The following is an 18,206-nucleotide window of genomic DNA, read 5'->3' as shown; positions in this document are numbered from 1 at the left end:
GAATGCATATATAGGGAAGTATGAAAATGAGCAATTTTAAAACTAAAATAAGAACTATTTTCTCTTGATTTTTGTGAAATCTAGTTGTGTTAAGTGATTTTTACACTGTTCTGCCCCATCTTTCTGACTGGCCACCTGTTGTGAGGTTTGTAATCTACAAAAGGACATCTAACAAGAAAAATAACTGCAGTTTTGACTTTTTAAACTAATAGGAGGAAATAAGTCTCTTTTTTACACATTTCTTGCAGTTTGGCGTCTCATACAAAATCTGTGTTTTTAACTGAAAATGTCTGTATTTCATTATTTTGTGAGACCAGCTTGAATATTGCAAGTCTGATCCAGGACAGTGTTGGAAATGATGATGGTGTGGATATTTGTTTTCTCTTGTCAGTGCTCAGAGCATATCCTGCTTTGCTTCACTAGGAACAAAATGGTCTGGCTGTGTCAGTGACACCACTGAGAAAATTGCATCTCCTTAAATATGACTTGAATATTTGCCTCTGGTTCAATTAGAAACATTTCAAAAACCCTAAAAGTGGCAGTACTTAATAATTTTTGTATTTCAGTCCTTACTTAAGTCCTTTTTATGGGATGTGCTGTAGGAGTACCAGTAGAGTTAGATGTATCTTAAACAATTTGATTTTGATACTTAATGACTGTGAATTGGAAGACAAAAATTCTGTTGCTTGAATAGAAGAGTTAACTCTTCACATTGGCTTCTTATGTTTGAAATTGTTTGAACATTTTCCAGTAATTATCCAGTAATATATTGGATTATTTTAAGTAATGATTTTTTTTTGAGAGGAAATTAAAGATAAAAGCCTTTCTGTTGTGCTGCGTCTTTTTATATCTGTAACAGGTTGGATTTTTGTTTTGTAGTTTAAATATTAATGATGGCACCTGAATAATTTGAGATGGCACTACTTTCTTTTTATATTCAGGAATGGATCCAGCAGAACAACATTTTATCAATTGTATTAAGAGATAGTCTTCATCAACCTCAATATGTAGAAAAACTTGAGAAAATTCTCCGGTTTGTCATCAAAGAGAAAGCTCTCACTTTGCAGGATCTTGACAACATTTGGGCTGCACAGGTAAATAATTCAACTGCTTGTCTGCTGCTGCACAGGAGGCATCTCCTTGGATGTCATGTTGAGAAGAGGACCTGGGCTGCTTCTGCTCTGTGTTAGACAAAGCTAAAGAAAAATTGAGGTGAAATGGTGTTCGTTTTTGGGGTCTTGGAGCTTAAAATTGTCATCTGAAGTGTCTCCAGTGGAAGGAGTCAGCTGCACATATATGTAAAGCCTGAGGGAACAGTTCAGAACATGATGCAGAGATTATCCTTTTTAAGTATTAAAGAACCTTCAACATTGAGCAGAGACATGATACATGATAGTTTTAGTATTTTAAAATGCATCAAGAAATACGTGTTGCTAATCTCTGAGTTCACATAGTTGTGTAAGATTTTCCTGGGCTGAGTGTGATTAGTAAGGCTTATAATGACTGTTCTAGAAGTTGTTTAACTGGAAGTTCTTTTCCTTGTTTTGCAGTAGTTATTTTTTAAAAATTACAAATTTTGCAATATTGATTTTTTTACTTACATGACTGGGGAGGTAGATTTCCCTAGCTGTGAGCTGCATGATTCTAATACACAGACTGGGCAGCTGGAGAGACAAAATAATTGAGAGTTACTGAGGATACAGAAAATGTAAAAAAAATAGGATTGAAACATAAAATAATGGGTAGTGAAATTCTGATTGTACAAAAAGGTCTTCAGGCCAGTCTTTCAAGTGTGGGAAGGCTAACTCTGGTTTCCAAGACAAGGGAGGGAGAGCTGTACTTACTGGGGCAGGGACAGAGTTACATTTCTCCATAGCAGCTTCTGTACTATGTTATCTCATCTCTGAGTTTTCTCACTTTCATCCTCCTCACTCTCTTCTCCCATGGCACTGTGAGGTGGAGAGTTGAGTGAGCAGCTCTGTGGTGCCCAGTTGCCAGCTGGGTTGTACCTTGACAAAGGCCAGTACAAGTTTGGTTATTTTGATAACACAGTTTACATGTGTTCATGCTGTTCTGAGACTGCAAGAGTTTGGCTTAAGTGGACTTTTTTTCAGGTTGCATTTATAACACTTGGGACTGCAGGTGATGTAGGGGAGATCTCTGATGTTTCAAGTAATTTCATCATGCCTAGGCTTCAGTTCCATGCACAGGCTGAAACTCAATAGAGTCTTTTCTTATTATCCCAAAGTCCTGTTAAGAAAATTTCATCATGTAGCCCAGCAATACACAGATTACTTGAATTAAGGTCTGGGGTCATACTCTTAGTTTTCAGCTTGCAGTCTGTAGATCTTTCCAGACTGTAAGATACCTGTTGGGGGAAAAGAAACGCTCACAAAACTTTGAGAGGTTAGTTTGCTGTTAGTAGGCCTCTTTTACCTATTTTAGAGCCTCACTTTTAATAAGAGGAGAAAAAAATCTGAAATATGGGGAAGAAAATCTTCCAAGCAATTACCTTGCTCCTAGTGCTTGGAAATAGGACGTGTGGATAAGCTAGTGTAAGTCAAACTTTCTACCCTTCCAGAAAAATGTGAATACGTTGTACAACCCTTAAAAATGGGGATAGTCCACCTTAACAGTTAAAATTAGGAGTAAATAGGAGTAATTTCAGAAGGAATGTTCCATGCCCTTAAATACCCAGCTTGCTCTGCTCACTTGCACTGCTTTCAGGTAGGTGGCTACTGCTCTGGCTGTAATTTTGCCCTGTACTTTTTTTGTGTGAAAGTAACTCTTATTCAGATAGTTGGTTTCACTGTGGCTTTAGCCATGGGATTATAATGGACTAAAATTAGGAATACTAAAATCTGCTAATACAGAATGATTTTCACCTACTTCACTACTCCCTGTGTATAGTAGTTTTTAGAAGTTCTTATTAAATGACTGCTCCTGAGAGCAGCTGGGGCATGAAATTCAGTAGTGAGGAGTTGATTTACTGTGTGGCTTTATATAACAAGCTATTTTAGCTCAGCCTCAGTGCAGCAGTGTGGGGAGGTTTTGCTTTCAGGCTGAAGCCTGGGTTTAGAGGGTGACCATGCACCTGAGACTCTTTAGTATTACTAAAAGTAATGCAATTACGCTGCCTTTGCCTTTCAAAGGCAACCTGAGTTTTAATTTTATTGAAGTGTTTTCATGTCTTACAAAGCCAGTGCTCACAATATAGGAGTGTATTTGATTAAAGGAATAATGTTGTAAGTTTCTAAATGCAGGCGTTAAGTTGCAGGGAAAGATCCAGCTGTTCCAAATACAGAATGGCAGAGGTTGAGGTCTCATGACTTATGTTCTGGAGTGTTTAACTGGAACTTCACAGGCATTTCCCTGCTCCTGTGCAGCAAGCTGGCAGGTCACACACCAGCTTCCTTACCTCCTCCCACTGTCTGGTTTTGCTTCCCCAGACCCTTCAGTGCTTCACAGCTTCCCCTGTTAAAAACCTCCCAGATTAAGGTTGTTACCTGCTTTATTCTTGCTCCTCCCAGGAGTTGGCCATACTTCTCCTTTTATTTGTTATATTATAGATGCTCTTTCTGCCTTGCATGCTCTCAGTTTTTCTTTCTATCCAGTAAATGGTCTGGTAAGAGGAAAAAATTACATGATGTTTTCCAAAGTCAAGTGGAATTATGGGTTTAGTAATTCCCACTCTTGTAATGTGACCCATAATGTGAAAACAAACATTACTACTTAAAATGACTTTAAAACAAAAATTTATGACACCTTATAAAGAATTTAAGGCACAGCATGTAACAAAGCTATTAGTCTGTTTTTGGTTTTTAGTTTTGGTTTTAAATTACTGATGGAAGCTTTTAATAGGAATTGAATTTCAGAGGTGCTTATACATGTATTTTTAATAGTGTACAAGATTAATTACATCAGAATGTGTATTCTGGTTATTTGTTTCACATTTTTTATTTCTCACAACAAAAATTTCTACAGTAAATCAGCTGTTGATTCTCATAGTCCATATTTGTTGGTTTTGACTGCAGTTGTAAAGTACAGGATGTGTTTTCCAGCCTGGGCAGAAAATTTTCTTCATGCTCAGAGTTAAATGGAGCTAGCTTTTTTTGCCCTCATTGTCTTCCTCTTTAAATGTCAAAATTGTACACTCTCAGTTAAAACTGTGTCTGGTATAAAACTCAGCATCTTGTCCTTAGTTGTTTCATTGCTGGATTTGTAAAAAAGCTGCTGGACTTCAAAACATTGTCTGGCAACAAGTTGTTTGTAATAGAAGGCTTTAGTTGTCTGTGAATCCACTAACAGAAAGGAAGTACTTCAGCCTGAGAAACTGGTGAAATACTAAAAATTGGTTTACACCTTAAAACACCTCAATGAAATTCAGAAGTGGACTTCGAGTAATTTATTATTAAAAAAACCCCAAACCATGAAAACCCACACAAAACACCATGAAAATACCAGCTTGTAAGTTAAAATACCTTTTTAGATTTTATTGTCCTCAGTCCCAGCTTGATTTTGTAGCAGGAACAAAAAAAATAAATATTTTGATGCTGCAGTATTTATGGTCTAAATAAATACTTGTGTGCACACATACTAAACAGACTTAAATACTTACACTTAAAAGTGAAATCTAAATATTGTGAATTCCCAGTGAAGTGTTCAGTTTGCTGTGCTGCTCCCACAGCATCAGCTTTTCTTGCTGGCCACCTCTAATAGTCTTCTTTATAAAAATTATGTAGGATGTCTTGCTGCTTGACTTAATATGAATTGTTGGTGGATTCTTTTTTTTTTTTCTTCCTGACAGGCAGGAAAACATGAAGCCATTGTAAAAAATGTACATGATCTCCTTGCAAAATTAGCTTGGGATTTCTCTCCTGAACAGCTTGATCACCTGTTTGATTGTTTTAAGGTAATTTTGTGGTTTGACTGTATTCAGGAAATGGGTTGTGAGGGTGTGTGTAAATTTGTGGCTTTTTCATTGTCTTTCTTTCTCCTTTTAGATTTGCTCAGTTTCTTTGTGTTAAAAGACTTCTTAATGTGTAGCAACAGTCTGTAATATTTAATTCTAGAAAGGCTGTTCTTTAATGAGCACTCCTTGTGATATTTTCTGTTTACTTCCTGTCTAAAACAAAGGCCTCTTATTTTTGTTTAATAGACAGTTTTGTTTTCTGGTTTGAACACTTGAAGATAACGCAGGTTTGTGAATCTTGTAGTATTAAAGTTAGATTTAGCAATCCTAGGAATACAGAATTTTCCAAATAAAATAAGTTACTTGTCTTAGATACCTTTTTGCATTTGTTCCAAATTAAGAAGTGTTGGTGATTTAGTAAACTATGTTTTTCTCCTGGCATTAGAGTAGGTTTTGTCAGGTTTACTGGGCAGTGCTACTTTTGATCTTTAAGTAGAGGAGATCAAGGACTTCCGCTCCCTGCTCCCCCAACTTCCTCTTTATCATGTAATAACTTTTCTCCATTTAGCTTACATACAAAATGAAACAGTCTCAGGAAGATAAAGCTGAATGTTTATAAACACATAGTGATTTGTTTGAAATGACAAAACAACTTGTTTCTGAAAGTTTATGTCATTCACTGGCTTTTATGTATTACATTTAACATTTGCAGCTTCCAGTAGTGGTAACAAGCTCTCCAGCTTGTTTTACTGTTTCACTTTCAGGACGTGATCTGCTGTACTGCTTGCAAATGCAAGCCAGCTTTGTAGACTCTGTTTTCTTTTGTTAGATAAATGCATTATAGTCATATTTTGACTTACATGCAATTTGTGCTTTGTTTAGTGTGGTCCTGGAGTTTGCTGAATGTGGGTCTAATGTTCTGTAGTTCAGATACTTAACCCAGTGCTCAGAAATGCTGTGTGTAAACTGTTGTGTCTGACCTTGAGGGATGGATATGAAGCGATGGTATATTGAAATATTCAGGAAAAGGTTAATGTAATGCAGAGGCCATGTGTTTCAGTCTGATTCAGAGGCATGAATGATACTAAAGTTTTACTTATGTAGTGATTATAAGTTATTTAAGAAATCTTAAGTTATTTTAAGTGTAAGCATTTGTGAAAGCATTTAAAGAGACATCTGAGTCCACTCTGATTGTTGGTGCAATTGTCAGTGGCATTGTTAACTTTTACAAACATATGTATGACATTTAAATAAAGAGCCGTCTTTTTTTAAGCTTCAAGGTGAATATGCTGTAGTTGTAAATACAGGACTGAAGAGAAGAGTTCTTCATTTGTGTCTGGCTTATGCATTGCTCTAATTTGCTATTTATAATTAATGACAGGAATTAATGTGAAAGTTCTTTATGTAGTTGCATCACTTTATTGTTACATAATTTGTTAACAGTGCAGGTTATGTGTGGAATTTTTTTTAAAAATACTTTTATAATATTTTTTAAAAATATTGTCTTAGGCAAGTTGGACAAATGCAAGCAAGAAACAGCGTGAGAAACTGCTGGAGTTAATTCGTCGCCTTGCAGAGGATGACAAGGACGGCGTGATGGCACACAAAGTGCTGAACCTTTTGTGGAATTTGGCTCACAGTGATGATGTGCCAGTTGATATCATGGACCAGGCTCTTAGTGCCCATATAAAAATCTTAGATTACAGCTGTTCACAGGTGAGTAATCCAGTATGAAATCAGTCTCCTGAGTTTCCTTCGATTCCGCACAAAAAATTTGGTGATTTAACAAAAGTGTTACTTACATAAATATGTATGGTTCTATCAACATCCTAGTACTTTTAAAATGTTACAGGACATATTTTCATCAGCACCATTGGTGCTTTAATGGGAGAGAGAGAGAGGGTAATACATCAATTTGCCTGTCTTGTTGCACTTGGTTGCGTACTATAATTAGCACCCTGGAAGAACTAGAAAAGAACCCTACCAAAATAAATTGGGAGAAGGGAAAAGCAACCCCACCCCACCCCTTTGCTTTTTCCCAAACTTCATGCTAATTTGTTTCAGTGGGTTTTGTTGACGTTTCTTTTTGCCAGTAAGTCCTCATCTGTCCTGTATGTTAGAAAGGACCTAGCAAGATCCTTTTCATACAATTATACACTCTCCTTCCCTACCCAAACTTCTGTGAAAGTCTGTCAGAGTAGTAATTAATTATGGTTTGAAATGAATCCATTATCCATCTTGTTAAGAAACAGTTTCTCATTGTTTCTTGGTATTTTACGACAATGAGTAGAAATAAATGGAAGAAAAGAGAGCAAATTATTTAAACACTTTTTGATAAGTACTGAGTGCTTGAGTGCAGGGAGATTATAACACACTGCCATCATGTAGTGCTGCTCAGATACTTCTGTTATGCTTTTATGCTTCAAAACTCAGGTGATCCAGTATTTGACTTTGAGTGTTCCATCTCAGACACAAAGAAAGGGAATTAGGATAGTTCTGCAATATGCTTGATTTTGATTGTAAACTGCTGTTTTTTAAGGATCGAGACACACAAAAGATCCAGTGGATAGATCGCTTTATAGAAGAACTTCGCACAAATGACAAATGGGTCATTCCTGCACTGAAACAAATTAGAGAAATTTGCAGTTTGTTTGGTGAAGCACCACAGAACTTGAGGTAAGAATGGGATTCAAATAAAATTTTGTCTGTTAAAAGTTGGATGGTTGGAATTCAATTTTTTTTTTACAAGAGGTCAGGAAAGTCTAAGGTTAAACCATAACTTGTGTTGGAAGATGGTCTTGAGTTTTTTCTAGTGTGTATAAATAGTGTCTAAAAAGTCAGACGCCTGTGTTTGGTAAGAGAGCATTAACTACTTCTTCATACATGTTTTTAATAATTTTTATGGTAATCTAGTGGAAAATCTGGCTTTCTTTTTCTGTTATTCGTGGAGTTTCCTGCCTAACAATGGAATTAGCTTACAAAGCATAAGTATGTTTTATGTGCCTGTGTGGCTGTATGCACAAACATATATACACAAACATAGCCACCTATCCTTGTTCTTTGATGAAAAATTCTTACAGTTCATCTAGTTCTTATGCTTAAAATCAAAGGTAACTTTGTGGTCTGGGTGAAATTCTGTACTGATTTTCTCTCCTGAATGGATTAGAAATGTGTGGAATTTGTTTTATTGGGGTGACGGGTTTGTTTGTTTATTTTGTCAGGGGTTCATTTGATGTTTGTTTCTGAAAGGAAGAAATAATGAGAAGCCATTATCAGTTTGGACTTGTTATAGTATACATGATTATTTTAATTCTTTTTAATGTCTTCTTAGTAGGAAAGACTGAGCCTTTAGATTACTCGTATTCATTTTTTTACAAACTCCTGAAAAACAGTGTTGGCTTATGTGCTGCACAGTTGCTTTGTTTTAATTCTTGTAAGCAGATAAAGTATTCAAGTCAATGTTGCTATTACAGTCAGCTCACAAGAAGGATCAAATCACGGAAAGTTGAGGAAAATAAGCCACAGTTTGCACAACACTATCTTCTTACTGATAGAATTTTCAGGAGCTGTGATAATGTTGCATTCCTGGCTTCTGGAGTTGTCTTTATTCATTTGGTTTGTAGCATACTTCTCAAATTTTTAGTACATTTTAATTCCTTAACATTTTTCATTAATGATTGTTTGAGGTTTATCCAAAAAAAGTCTCAAAGTTACCTGACAATTAGCAGAAAAGTCTGTTTTCTGTGGAATCCTTAACCTTTTTCATGCTGTAAGATCCAGGCAAAGCAAGCTACCAGGTTATTCAAATTGAATGCTTTTAGCACAGTGCCTTAACAAAGATACTTTGCTTTAAGTAACTAATTACTGCAGCACTTCAAGCATTCAAGGCACTGATGTAGGCACATTCAAGTTTTCTACTCCGAAGTAATCTTGGGAGGAGCTAAACTTCTTTTGATTGTGGAAATGTAGGTTTCCTGCATGGTCTGTGCAGTTAAATGGTTTAATGTCTCACCTCTATTTTTTTTTAATCTGACCATATCTTCCTCAGATTTCAGGGCAATCTGCATTGCAGTATGTAATAGTACCTTATTTTTATGCTGAATTTGAAAACAAATATGGCAGGAAAGTGAACTTGGAGTTGAAAGTTTTAATCAAGGAACTTAAAAACCGTTTCTGTAGGAAGATACTGTTGAGGCAGTTGTTTTAGTCAGGTGGTATTCCTGCCCAGATGAATGGAAAATTTGCGGAGTGAAAACATAGTTTTGAAATAATCAGTGACTTTCCAGTCCTCTGAGTTTTCTCATAATTCTTAATATTGATACAGTTTGGAAACTGTAATGCATGCATACAATACCTCTTCCTATCAGCTTCCCTTATCTGACTTAAAACTTTAACATCCTTCTAGAATTTGGAGTGAAAATAGGTCCAAACAGGTGTTTATGACAACTACCTCAAAAACATGTCACAGAGCACATACTCTTTATGCTACTCTTTTGAGGTGGGTCAGCTGACTGGCACTGGCAATGGAAAGTTCAGATCAGGAAGTGCTGCTGATTCTTGGCAAAAATCTGTATAAATTATCTTATGCCATTGGCACTGTAGAAATTCTTTTGAGGGGGAGGTTTTAATTGTTGCTAGTTATTCATGCAGTTGAACAAAGTGATGAATTGGTTATACAATTGCTGTGGCAAAATTTAGCTCCCTGATCACAAAGAAATGCTACATGTGTCAGGAAGTTCAGCTTAACCAGAATTGCAACAGAAAATAATATTTATGTAAGTACAAGGACTCCTATGGGTGCAAAGATGCTTATTAATACTCAGGAATAGTCACCTTTATTACTCATAATATTGACCTTTAGTCTACGGATAATCATCGCAATTCTCTCTGTGTGGGATGGTAGAGCTTCCTGTAAACCAATATCAAATGCTTAAGTTTGACCTGTATCTACCTGAGCAGTAGAAGACCAGTCTCTTAAATTACTTGCCCAGGAGAATTAACTGAACACTGAGAGTTCAGTGGTTTCATAGTGCTTTAAGGCAGCAGTGATGCTTCAAGTCACTCTTTAGCCTAAGTAGTAGAATTTGTGGGGATCAGTCGCTGCAATTTGGATTTTTCATCTGAATAATCTGCACTTTTTTAGTGGTACATATTTGTTCAGTTGGCACAACTGTCATCTTCAAAAGCTGAGTTACATATGTAGTATTATATTATTATAATAATATATATGTATATATATATAATACATATGTAGTATTATATTATTGTATTATATTGGGTGAGTTATATGTGCAGATAAATAATTCTTTTTAATCTATTTAAATTAAGTTGTTTGGAGTTTTGCCTTTGCCAGTTTGCCAGTATTTTTCTAACAAATAAGCATTCTAGCTATGTCCTTTTTCATAATCCAAAATAATTTGTCACCCCTTTCAAAATGTTATTTTTTCTTTTTATACAATGACTTTTGGTATCCATTTAGTATAACACAATGAAAATATGGGTTTTGCTGTTAACTTCAATTTTTCAAGCTCCTCAGTTATTGCACATTAATGAGTGTCTAGTAACTAATGTGTAATAATATTAAAGGTTAAATGATTGTGTCCCAGGGGCAACTTCATATTAGTCTAACCTTAGATGCATAAGGAAAACTTTAATTGCATGTAGACTTTGTCTTAATACTAAAAAACATTCCAGAAGCTCTTGTCAGATCAGCTTTTTTACCTGTGCCTAAAGACAATAATTTTGCCTTTGAGTAGCAATGGATCAAAATAATATTGGAAGTGTTGCTCACGATCACTGTTGTAACTCACAGCTCATAACTCTAGTTATTTCAATTATTAAGCTTTTTAAAGTCATTGCTGACCAAGATGGATCCATGTGCAAATGTGCTGTTTGTGCATGTGGCTGAGAAAGGAGAGAAATAAAAAATATCTAACACAGAACATTGTAGTCTTCTGCTGATAAAGTTTGGTTTTGCTGTACTGTGTGAGATTGATACAAATGCATAATATTATGAATATAAATACACACTCTAATATCTTTGATTCCACAAAATATTTCATCTTGGTTCTGTTTGTTCCTTTAGTTGTTTGATCATATGTATTTCCTAAATAATCAGTGTTCTTATTTTCTGTTACCCCTTGTGAGTGCAGTTCTCTGTCTAGAGGTAGCATCTTGGGTAACCACTAACATAGACATCCAGTCTTTTGCTGGATTTGCTGCTGCTTTATTCTCAGTAAGGAGGTTGGTGGAGATGGAATGAAACATAATTAGAAAGTTTCTTAAAGTAAAAAAAGAGAATGTTTTGAATCTATGAAGTCCTGTATGTTTTCTTTTTTCGTGCTTCCATCCATTTTGTTTTCTGTCTGAGAAATGTCTGGGTATTTGAGTGTTTTTAACACAATTTGTGTTTAAATGCTCCTTTCAAACTATTTTAGAAAATTCTGCATGTTATGAAATATAATCTTCTGTAAACCACAGTGCTTAGCAACCCAAAGTCTGTTGGTTACAGATAACAAAATTACTGGCACGGTGGTGGTGGCTTCTGTCTTTTAAACCCAGATGGACACTGATCTTTGGCCAGTGAATCAATTTATCTGTTGCTGTTGCATCTACAGTGGAATGTGGTTATCAGCTGCAAAGATCACTGTCAGCTTATGGTGGAACTGGGATTTCTTGCCTTCCCCACTGTTCTCTGAAGGTGTGGAAGTACTGTGGAGTGCTGTAGGCCATGTGGTATGGACACCCTCTTTCCCAGGATGGATGAGAATTCCTACCTGTAATCCACTCAGCTAATTCTGAAGTCTACTTGGTTAAGTATTGAAAGAAAGGAGAACAGGTTGGAAGTCAGATCTTTGTTTCTTTAGGGTAGGCTGTGGGATCAGCTGAGTGGCAGTGAGGAATGCTGCTCTTCCCCCTGACACCCATTTGTTTTCTTGTTCTGCTCTTTACTGTGGAAGAGCAGTTCTGGTTTCTGCAGTCAAGATCAGTGCTCTGATCTCCAGCTGCAGCAGTTGAGACACTTGGAGAGTGTTCTGCAGAGGTGACGAGCCCCCAGCTCTAGAACTTGATAGTGTTCATGGCATGTGGGTCTTGGACACAAGCTCTGTTGTTTGCTTTTGTCATCTGAATATTTCTAGTGTTGTTTAAGAGAAGCAGTTTTGGTCAGGTCTTGATAATACGTAAATTACAATCTAATTATTTATTTGGGATATTTCCTTTCTTGAACTTTTCTGGGGACTTTTAGGTTATATGCTCTGTGTAACAGGTTTTTTTTTGCTTGTACCAACATTTTTCCACATAGTTATTGTTAGGAAAAAATCAATACTATTTTTAGGGGTTTTTTAAAGTATTGAAATAATTGGTGTGGTTATTGGCTAGTGTACTTTGACTATGGTATTGAGTTTTACTTTGTGTTTTAATGTTAAATATAGAAAAGAATATCAGATGGCTGTGGGAGAAACCAGGGTTATGCATATTGTAGTTGTACTGTAGTTGAGGGTCTCTGCTGTGCATTTTGGGCAGGTGTTTATCTTCAGTCTTGCTGCAGATATTCTCCCTCCAGCACACTGAGCTGCTCACATTGCTTTGATGTTTTCCATACATATTTTAACCATATAATCCTCATAAATTAGCTGCTTTAGTAACTCCTAAGAATTGTTGATACATCAGAAGATAGAAAAATATGGCCAGAAAATTAATCTGTGTTCTGTTCGAGATGTTGTAGGAAAATTTGGATCTTGCATCAAAGATGTATATCTTAAATTGATTTCTGAACGATTTGGTGCAAAGTTTCTTTCTTTTCCTCTAACACTTTTATTTTAATTTCAGTCAAACTCAGCGAAGTCCCCACGTGTTTTACCGACATGACTTAATCAATCAACTTCAGCACAATCACGCCCTCGTTACACTGGTTGCAGAAAACCTCTCTGCCTATATGGAAAGCATGAGGCAGTATGCTAAAGGTGAGTTTTAACATCAAAGTTGCTTTGTGGAGTGTAGAACTCCAGTTGAAAATGGAGTTAAAAGTAAATTCCTACAAAAAAATAACTATTAAGTTTGTTTAATTTTCAAGCATCTGTGGGGTTAATAGCCTTTGTGGGGATGGGGTAAGAAAAGCTTAAAATACTAATTTTTTTTTTTTAAATAATTGAAAGTGTGTGTTTTACAGCAGAATACAAGAAAGTGGCAGCCATTGTTTGTGTGTGGATTGACAAAAATCATCTTGCCCTACTTAGGCGAGGATAGTTTTTTTTTGTGGAAGGTTCTAATAGTAAACTTCTGGTTTTGAATTTTAAAGGCTCCTTTGACAAGTTTTTTAATCACCTTAGTTTGCAGCCAATATTTGGAATTTGTCAGGGAGAAGGGCTTCAAACCACAGGGATACCATTTATCTTTCCTGTGTAACTTCCACGTCTGCTCAGACTCTTTCACCATGTTTGGTATTGGGAGCACTTGGGCAGCACATTTTGTTAGTATTTTTGTATTTTAGGCTAAATCCAGCTCTTTGTTGATGAATTTACCCTCTTACTCAGGATTAACTTTTAGCTACTGAGGTAGAAGCATGGAAGTGAAGGAGAATGGTGGGCCAGGAAACTCGGTACACTGGACCACAGTTCTTTAAATATAAAATTATGCCAACAGAAGTGAAAGGAGGAGATTTCCACTCCTCCTTCCCCACTACTGACTTTACAGACTGGAATCCAAGGACTGTTCTACCCTGGCCTCATAACAGCCTGGCAGCCTTTCTGTTGCATCTCAAAAATGACACAGTATGTTCTGGAGGGATTCAATGTAGGTCATTCAGGGAGGACAGGATATTTGCACATTGGAAAGCTTGTAGCTACCAGTGCACAGGAAAGTGGCCTTTTGAGTGGTACTCATGTGTTTTAGAGTATTATGTGTGGGTATATATATATATATATAAAATGTAAGAGATATCCAAAATACATACTTGTGGGCTTATATAAATAGTGGTGCTCTGTGAAGATGGTCGCTTCAGTGAGATATAAGCCAGTGAGAATAACATTCAGCTAAATCTGCATACTGCAACTGTATTTCTCTATTCAAGAATACATGGGAGGTTTACTCTAATTGAAGTACCTTAACTTATGATAGCATTGCACTAATTAATGTTAAAATACTAAAATTTTTGGTCTGTTCTCAGTATTAGTGTAGGAACTATTTTTAATTTATCTTATTTTTTAATTCTCGAGCCAAAAGGTCATTTTTTAAAATATTGGTTACCTATCAAATTGTTGAGGGCAGAAAATTAGGCTGATGACTTGCATGATTCTTTTCCTTTCCCAAAAACTCACATTACCCTGGCCCTCCCCGGCTGTAGTGACTCAGTTAAGCAGTAATACAAACATCTTCAATGTCATAGGAATTACAAGTGTGTAAAGGGTTTAAATTTAATCTAATTACAAAGCAATTAAAATGCTCTTTCTTGAGATGAAGCTGCTGCAGAACCTCTCATTTGTATCAGAGTACAAAAGCAGAAGAATAATAGCGTGGGTTTTTTTTATTAGGTACTTTATTACATTATTAAGGGCAACCAGGAAATCTTCCTCATGTTCCAGATCCTGTGCTCAGGCTGTAATCCACAGTTCCTGGGCAAAAACTCTTTAATTTTCAATTTTATCTACTAAATAGAGCAGAACATAGAATACTGTGATGTTTGTCTTCCATGCCTTCATGGAGGGGGAAAAAATATGCCAGGGGGCCATATAAATGAAAGGGGAAGAAAGAAGATTATGCATGTGAAGACAGAAATAACTGGAAGCTGTAGAATTAAGCTTGGCTGGAGAAGGTGAATGAGGGAGAGGGGGAAAATTGAAGGCAAAGATACAAACAGCACAGGTCAAACAAATCCCATAGAAATAAAAAATCTACTTGTTGACAGATATTCTTGGCATTTAACACTGCAATTACTGTGCAATTTGTATATTTTAAAATTAATTTTGAATTTGCCATATGTGAAGTCTTCCCTAGTTGTGTTCAGTGATGGAAAACACTGTTTCTGTTCTTCTGTTACTCACTAATGCATAGTGTTTTCTGGGATACTCCCCTTTAATATGTTTGCCTTTTTAGGGTTAAAGGGAAGCCTAACCTATGTTTCTGAATTTTTTCCGTGCTCTGTGATTTTCCCTTCTCTTGAACTCATCCCTTCCTTCAGCTCTGCAAAGTCCTCCATGAGAAGACAACTGCTCTTGAATTTTGTAGTCCTGAACGATGTCACAGTTTCATCTTTTCAAAGATTTATCAAAGATCTTTTGAAAATTTAAATTCTCCTTTATTTCTCTTTTTCTGCAGTAATAAAAAATCCAAAATGTTAATGAAATAGTCTTATAGAAACTGTACCATATGATCTTCTGTGAGTGTTTATCACTAATTATACTTAAATTTTCAACCAGTTGTTTTCTGCTCCAGTGTGTAAGAGGAATTTTTAAGGAGATTACACTTTGACTTGTTGTGGGATGTACAGAGTAGAAAATAAATCTGGAAGATGTAGAAAGAATGTGATACAGAAAATATTTAGAGACCTAGAAGTTTTTTGTAGTTCAGAATTTTTCAGAATTCTGAAGTACATCATCCACACTCCCTTTCTGCAGCTGGCTGGATTTGCGTTCTCCTGTCATTGCCACTATTGATGTTGTGTCTGTGAATTAAACTTTAGTCAGGAAGTAAAAGCCCAGGTAGTTCCCACAGTGAAAATAAACAAGCACCACCACCTCCCCCTCAACAAATGAAAATCAAACAAAAAACCCACCCTCAACACCCAACACTTCAAGTAATCTATTTTAATTTCTCTGCAATATGCTTATCTACCCCATTTTTTTTTCTGCTGGAGACACAGCATATTTTACTGGGTTTCTGCTTCTAATTCTTGAAAAATTTTTGTTCACATACTTTTATATTATTTCTTCTGATTTTTTTTTTTTGCAATTCTCCTTTTGCTGATTGCTCATTTATGATAATTTCATAAAAGTTATGATTTAATTTTTAAGGATTTCTGATGAACATAATGTCTTCAGTTTTAAACATTAGTTAACTACTGGTCTTCTGTTTCCCTTATCATTCAATATTTAAGGTAGTGTACCTTTTACACTTGGATATAGAGAGGAGTATTTATGACAATTGCATTTCTCTTTATTTTGAAGCACTGATGTACTTCTTTTTACCCCCTGCCTGATGTAATAGGAGGTACTGATTTTGAGTTCTGAAGATAAAATTTACTATTAGTCTTGATGTTGTCATGAGATGGTCTAGCATGGCTGGGTCACCTTAGTTAAAGGCAATGTGTACATCGTTGCAAATAAAAAAATAAAGCATTAATTAGTTTATAATGGAGCTGTCATAATGTATGTGTCATGATGAAATACTGCTAGTAGAAATGAAGGTAATGCAAGTGCAGATCTAGGTTGTATCTCTTTAATTAAAAAAATCTAAACAACATCCAACTACCAAACAAAACCACACCAAAACCATGTTCCTGTGAACAAAATTGCTGTTTGTTAAGAAAATATGATGATGTACTTTGACAAAATGCAGGTAAAAATTTGACTTCATGCCTTACTTTCAAAAGATGACTTCTGTTTCAAGCTTGTCAGTATTACAGGCATTTGGGGTTTATGTTTGGAAACTTGCAGTACATAAAGTTGTCTTATACTTTCTTCCTCTGAGTGATGTTGTGTGCATAGCTATGTATAAAGGTGGTAAAGATATGGAGTCATGATTTCCTCTGGAGCAGAAAAAGCCTAAAAAACAGAAAAATGAAATTTTGGAAAAGATGCTGTGTAACAAAACTAAAGCATCCTCAAAAAAAGCACTGGATGATTGAGTTACATGCTTGGAATACTTCTATTTTCAATGGACTTCTGACTTCAAACTGACTACTTGAAAATAGGAAAAATTTATTTGAATAAGTAGAGTTCACGTTCTTAATTGTTCTGTAACACTTTAATTATACTGAACAATGACCACATAATTGTTGATTTGATTATAGACCTCAGGAATCTTTGCCTGTGCTTAGCATAGGAAGAAGCATTAACTGGTAGCTGCTGAAAACTCTTTTCATAAGCCTTACTGAAAATGTACTGGGTTTGGGTTATATTCAGAGTAACAAGTCTTCAAACACATCCTGTCTTCTGGAGTCAGCATCACTTTTCTGAGTGTGTTGGCTAATAAAACACTTTATTTGCAGAGCATGGTGAGTACGATCCCCAGACTGTGAGACCAGGCAGCCGATACAGTCACGTGCAGGAGGTACAGGAGCGACTGAACTTCTTACGGTGAGTTTTATCTTGAGCATTTGTTTGACTTCTTTAAGAACACTTTGAATGCTTTTTAAAGAGAAACACTTTGCATTTCTCTCTCTTCTATAACTTTTAATTTGTTTTGTTAACTTCTTTCAAAACTCAGATGCCAAAATGTGTTGAAAGTTTTTTGTTTGATTTGGTTTTTTTCCTGGAGGGCTTTTATGCTGCTGTTGGAATATTCAAATAAATTTTATTAGACTATTTGGAATCCAAGGCTCTTATTCTGCTCTAAGATTTGTATTTTTTCCTGTCTGCAGAACCTTACTGACTTAAATATAGTGTGTGGTGGATACAGTTACATTCCTATTAGGGTAACTTAGTTTAAAATTTAAAATATTCCAAGTAGGGATATGATCCTGTGTCCTTACTGTATCACACCAGAATTAAATCTGTGATCATAAACTGACACATACTTTCCTCAATCAGTGATGTTGTGTTGGCAGCAACTGAGCCCCAGAAAGAAAGTGCAATAAAAAAAATTATTTGGATTATTTTGGCCAGCTCCTGTTGGAGTAAAATAAGAAAACAAAACATCCCTGCTCATCATAGAGCTGCAGAATGCTGATGCTTTTTAAGCTGAGTCTCAGCTTTTTCCTACTTGGTTTTAACCTAGTTTTAAATGAGTAAAAATAGTTGAACTGTCATATTTGAATTATTTTTTATCTTGTTTTCTAAAAGAGATTTCCGTTTACCTTTTTAAAATTTTACTGAGAATTTTCATTAACTAAACTGGAGTGTTAACTGTTTAATGAAATTATACAATAGCACATGGATAGCACAATTAATGTATTACTCCTGCATGTTCAAAATTATGACTTCCTTAGATTTAAGTTCAGTTTTTGTTAATGTACAGAAATTTATGAAGTTCAGTGGATGTCAGATGTAGAATATGTATGTAGCAATTTCTGAAAAGCAGTGCCATAACTCAGTCCCTGATTTCTTATACATAATTTTTTAAAAAATAATAAAAATTA

General features: G+C 35.6%; 1 protein-coding gene across 5 annotated transcripts in view; it reads left to right on the top strand.

Moving 5' to 3' along the window:
- USP9X (ubiquitin specific peptidase 9 X-linked) overlaps window positions 1–18,206 on the top strand; it is a 96,704-nt gene that overhangs the window by 35,523 nt on the left and 42,975 nt on the right. For all 5 annotated transcript variants that reach the window (XM_041487923.1, XM_041487921.1, XM_041487920.1 and 2 more), the window contains exons 10-15: window positions 942–1,094; window positions 4,808–4,912; window positions 6,422–6,628; window positions 7,452–7,588; window positions 12,743–12,876; window positions 17,118–17,205. In XM_041487923.1, coding sequence (XP_041343857.1) covers window positions 942–1,094; window positions 4,808–4,912; window positions 6,422–6,628; window positions 7,452–7,588; window positions 12,743–12,876; window positions 17,118–17,205 — 824 coding nt within the window. The remainder of the gene's footprint in view (window positions 1–941; window positions 1,095–4,807; window positions 4,913–6,421; window positions 6,629–7,451; window positions 7,589–12,742; window positions 12,877–17,117; window positions 17,206–18,206) is intronic.

This window comes from Pyrgilauda ruficollis, unplaced genomic scaffold (assembly GCF_017590135.1).
Source record: "Pyrgilauda ruficollis isolate IOZ18807 unplaced genomic scaffold, ASM1759013v1 scaffold85, whole genome shotgun sequence".
Lineage (NCBI taxonomy): Eukaryota > Metazoa > Chordata > Aves > Passeriformes > Passeridae > Pyrgilauda > Pyrgilauda ruficollis.
This window is presented reverse-complemented; position numbering and strand designations above follow the sequence as displayed.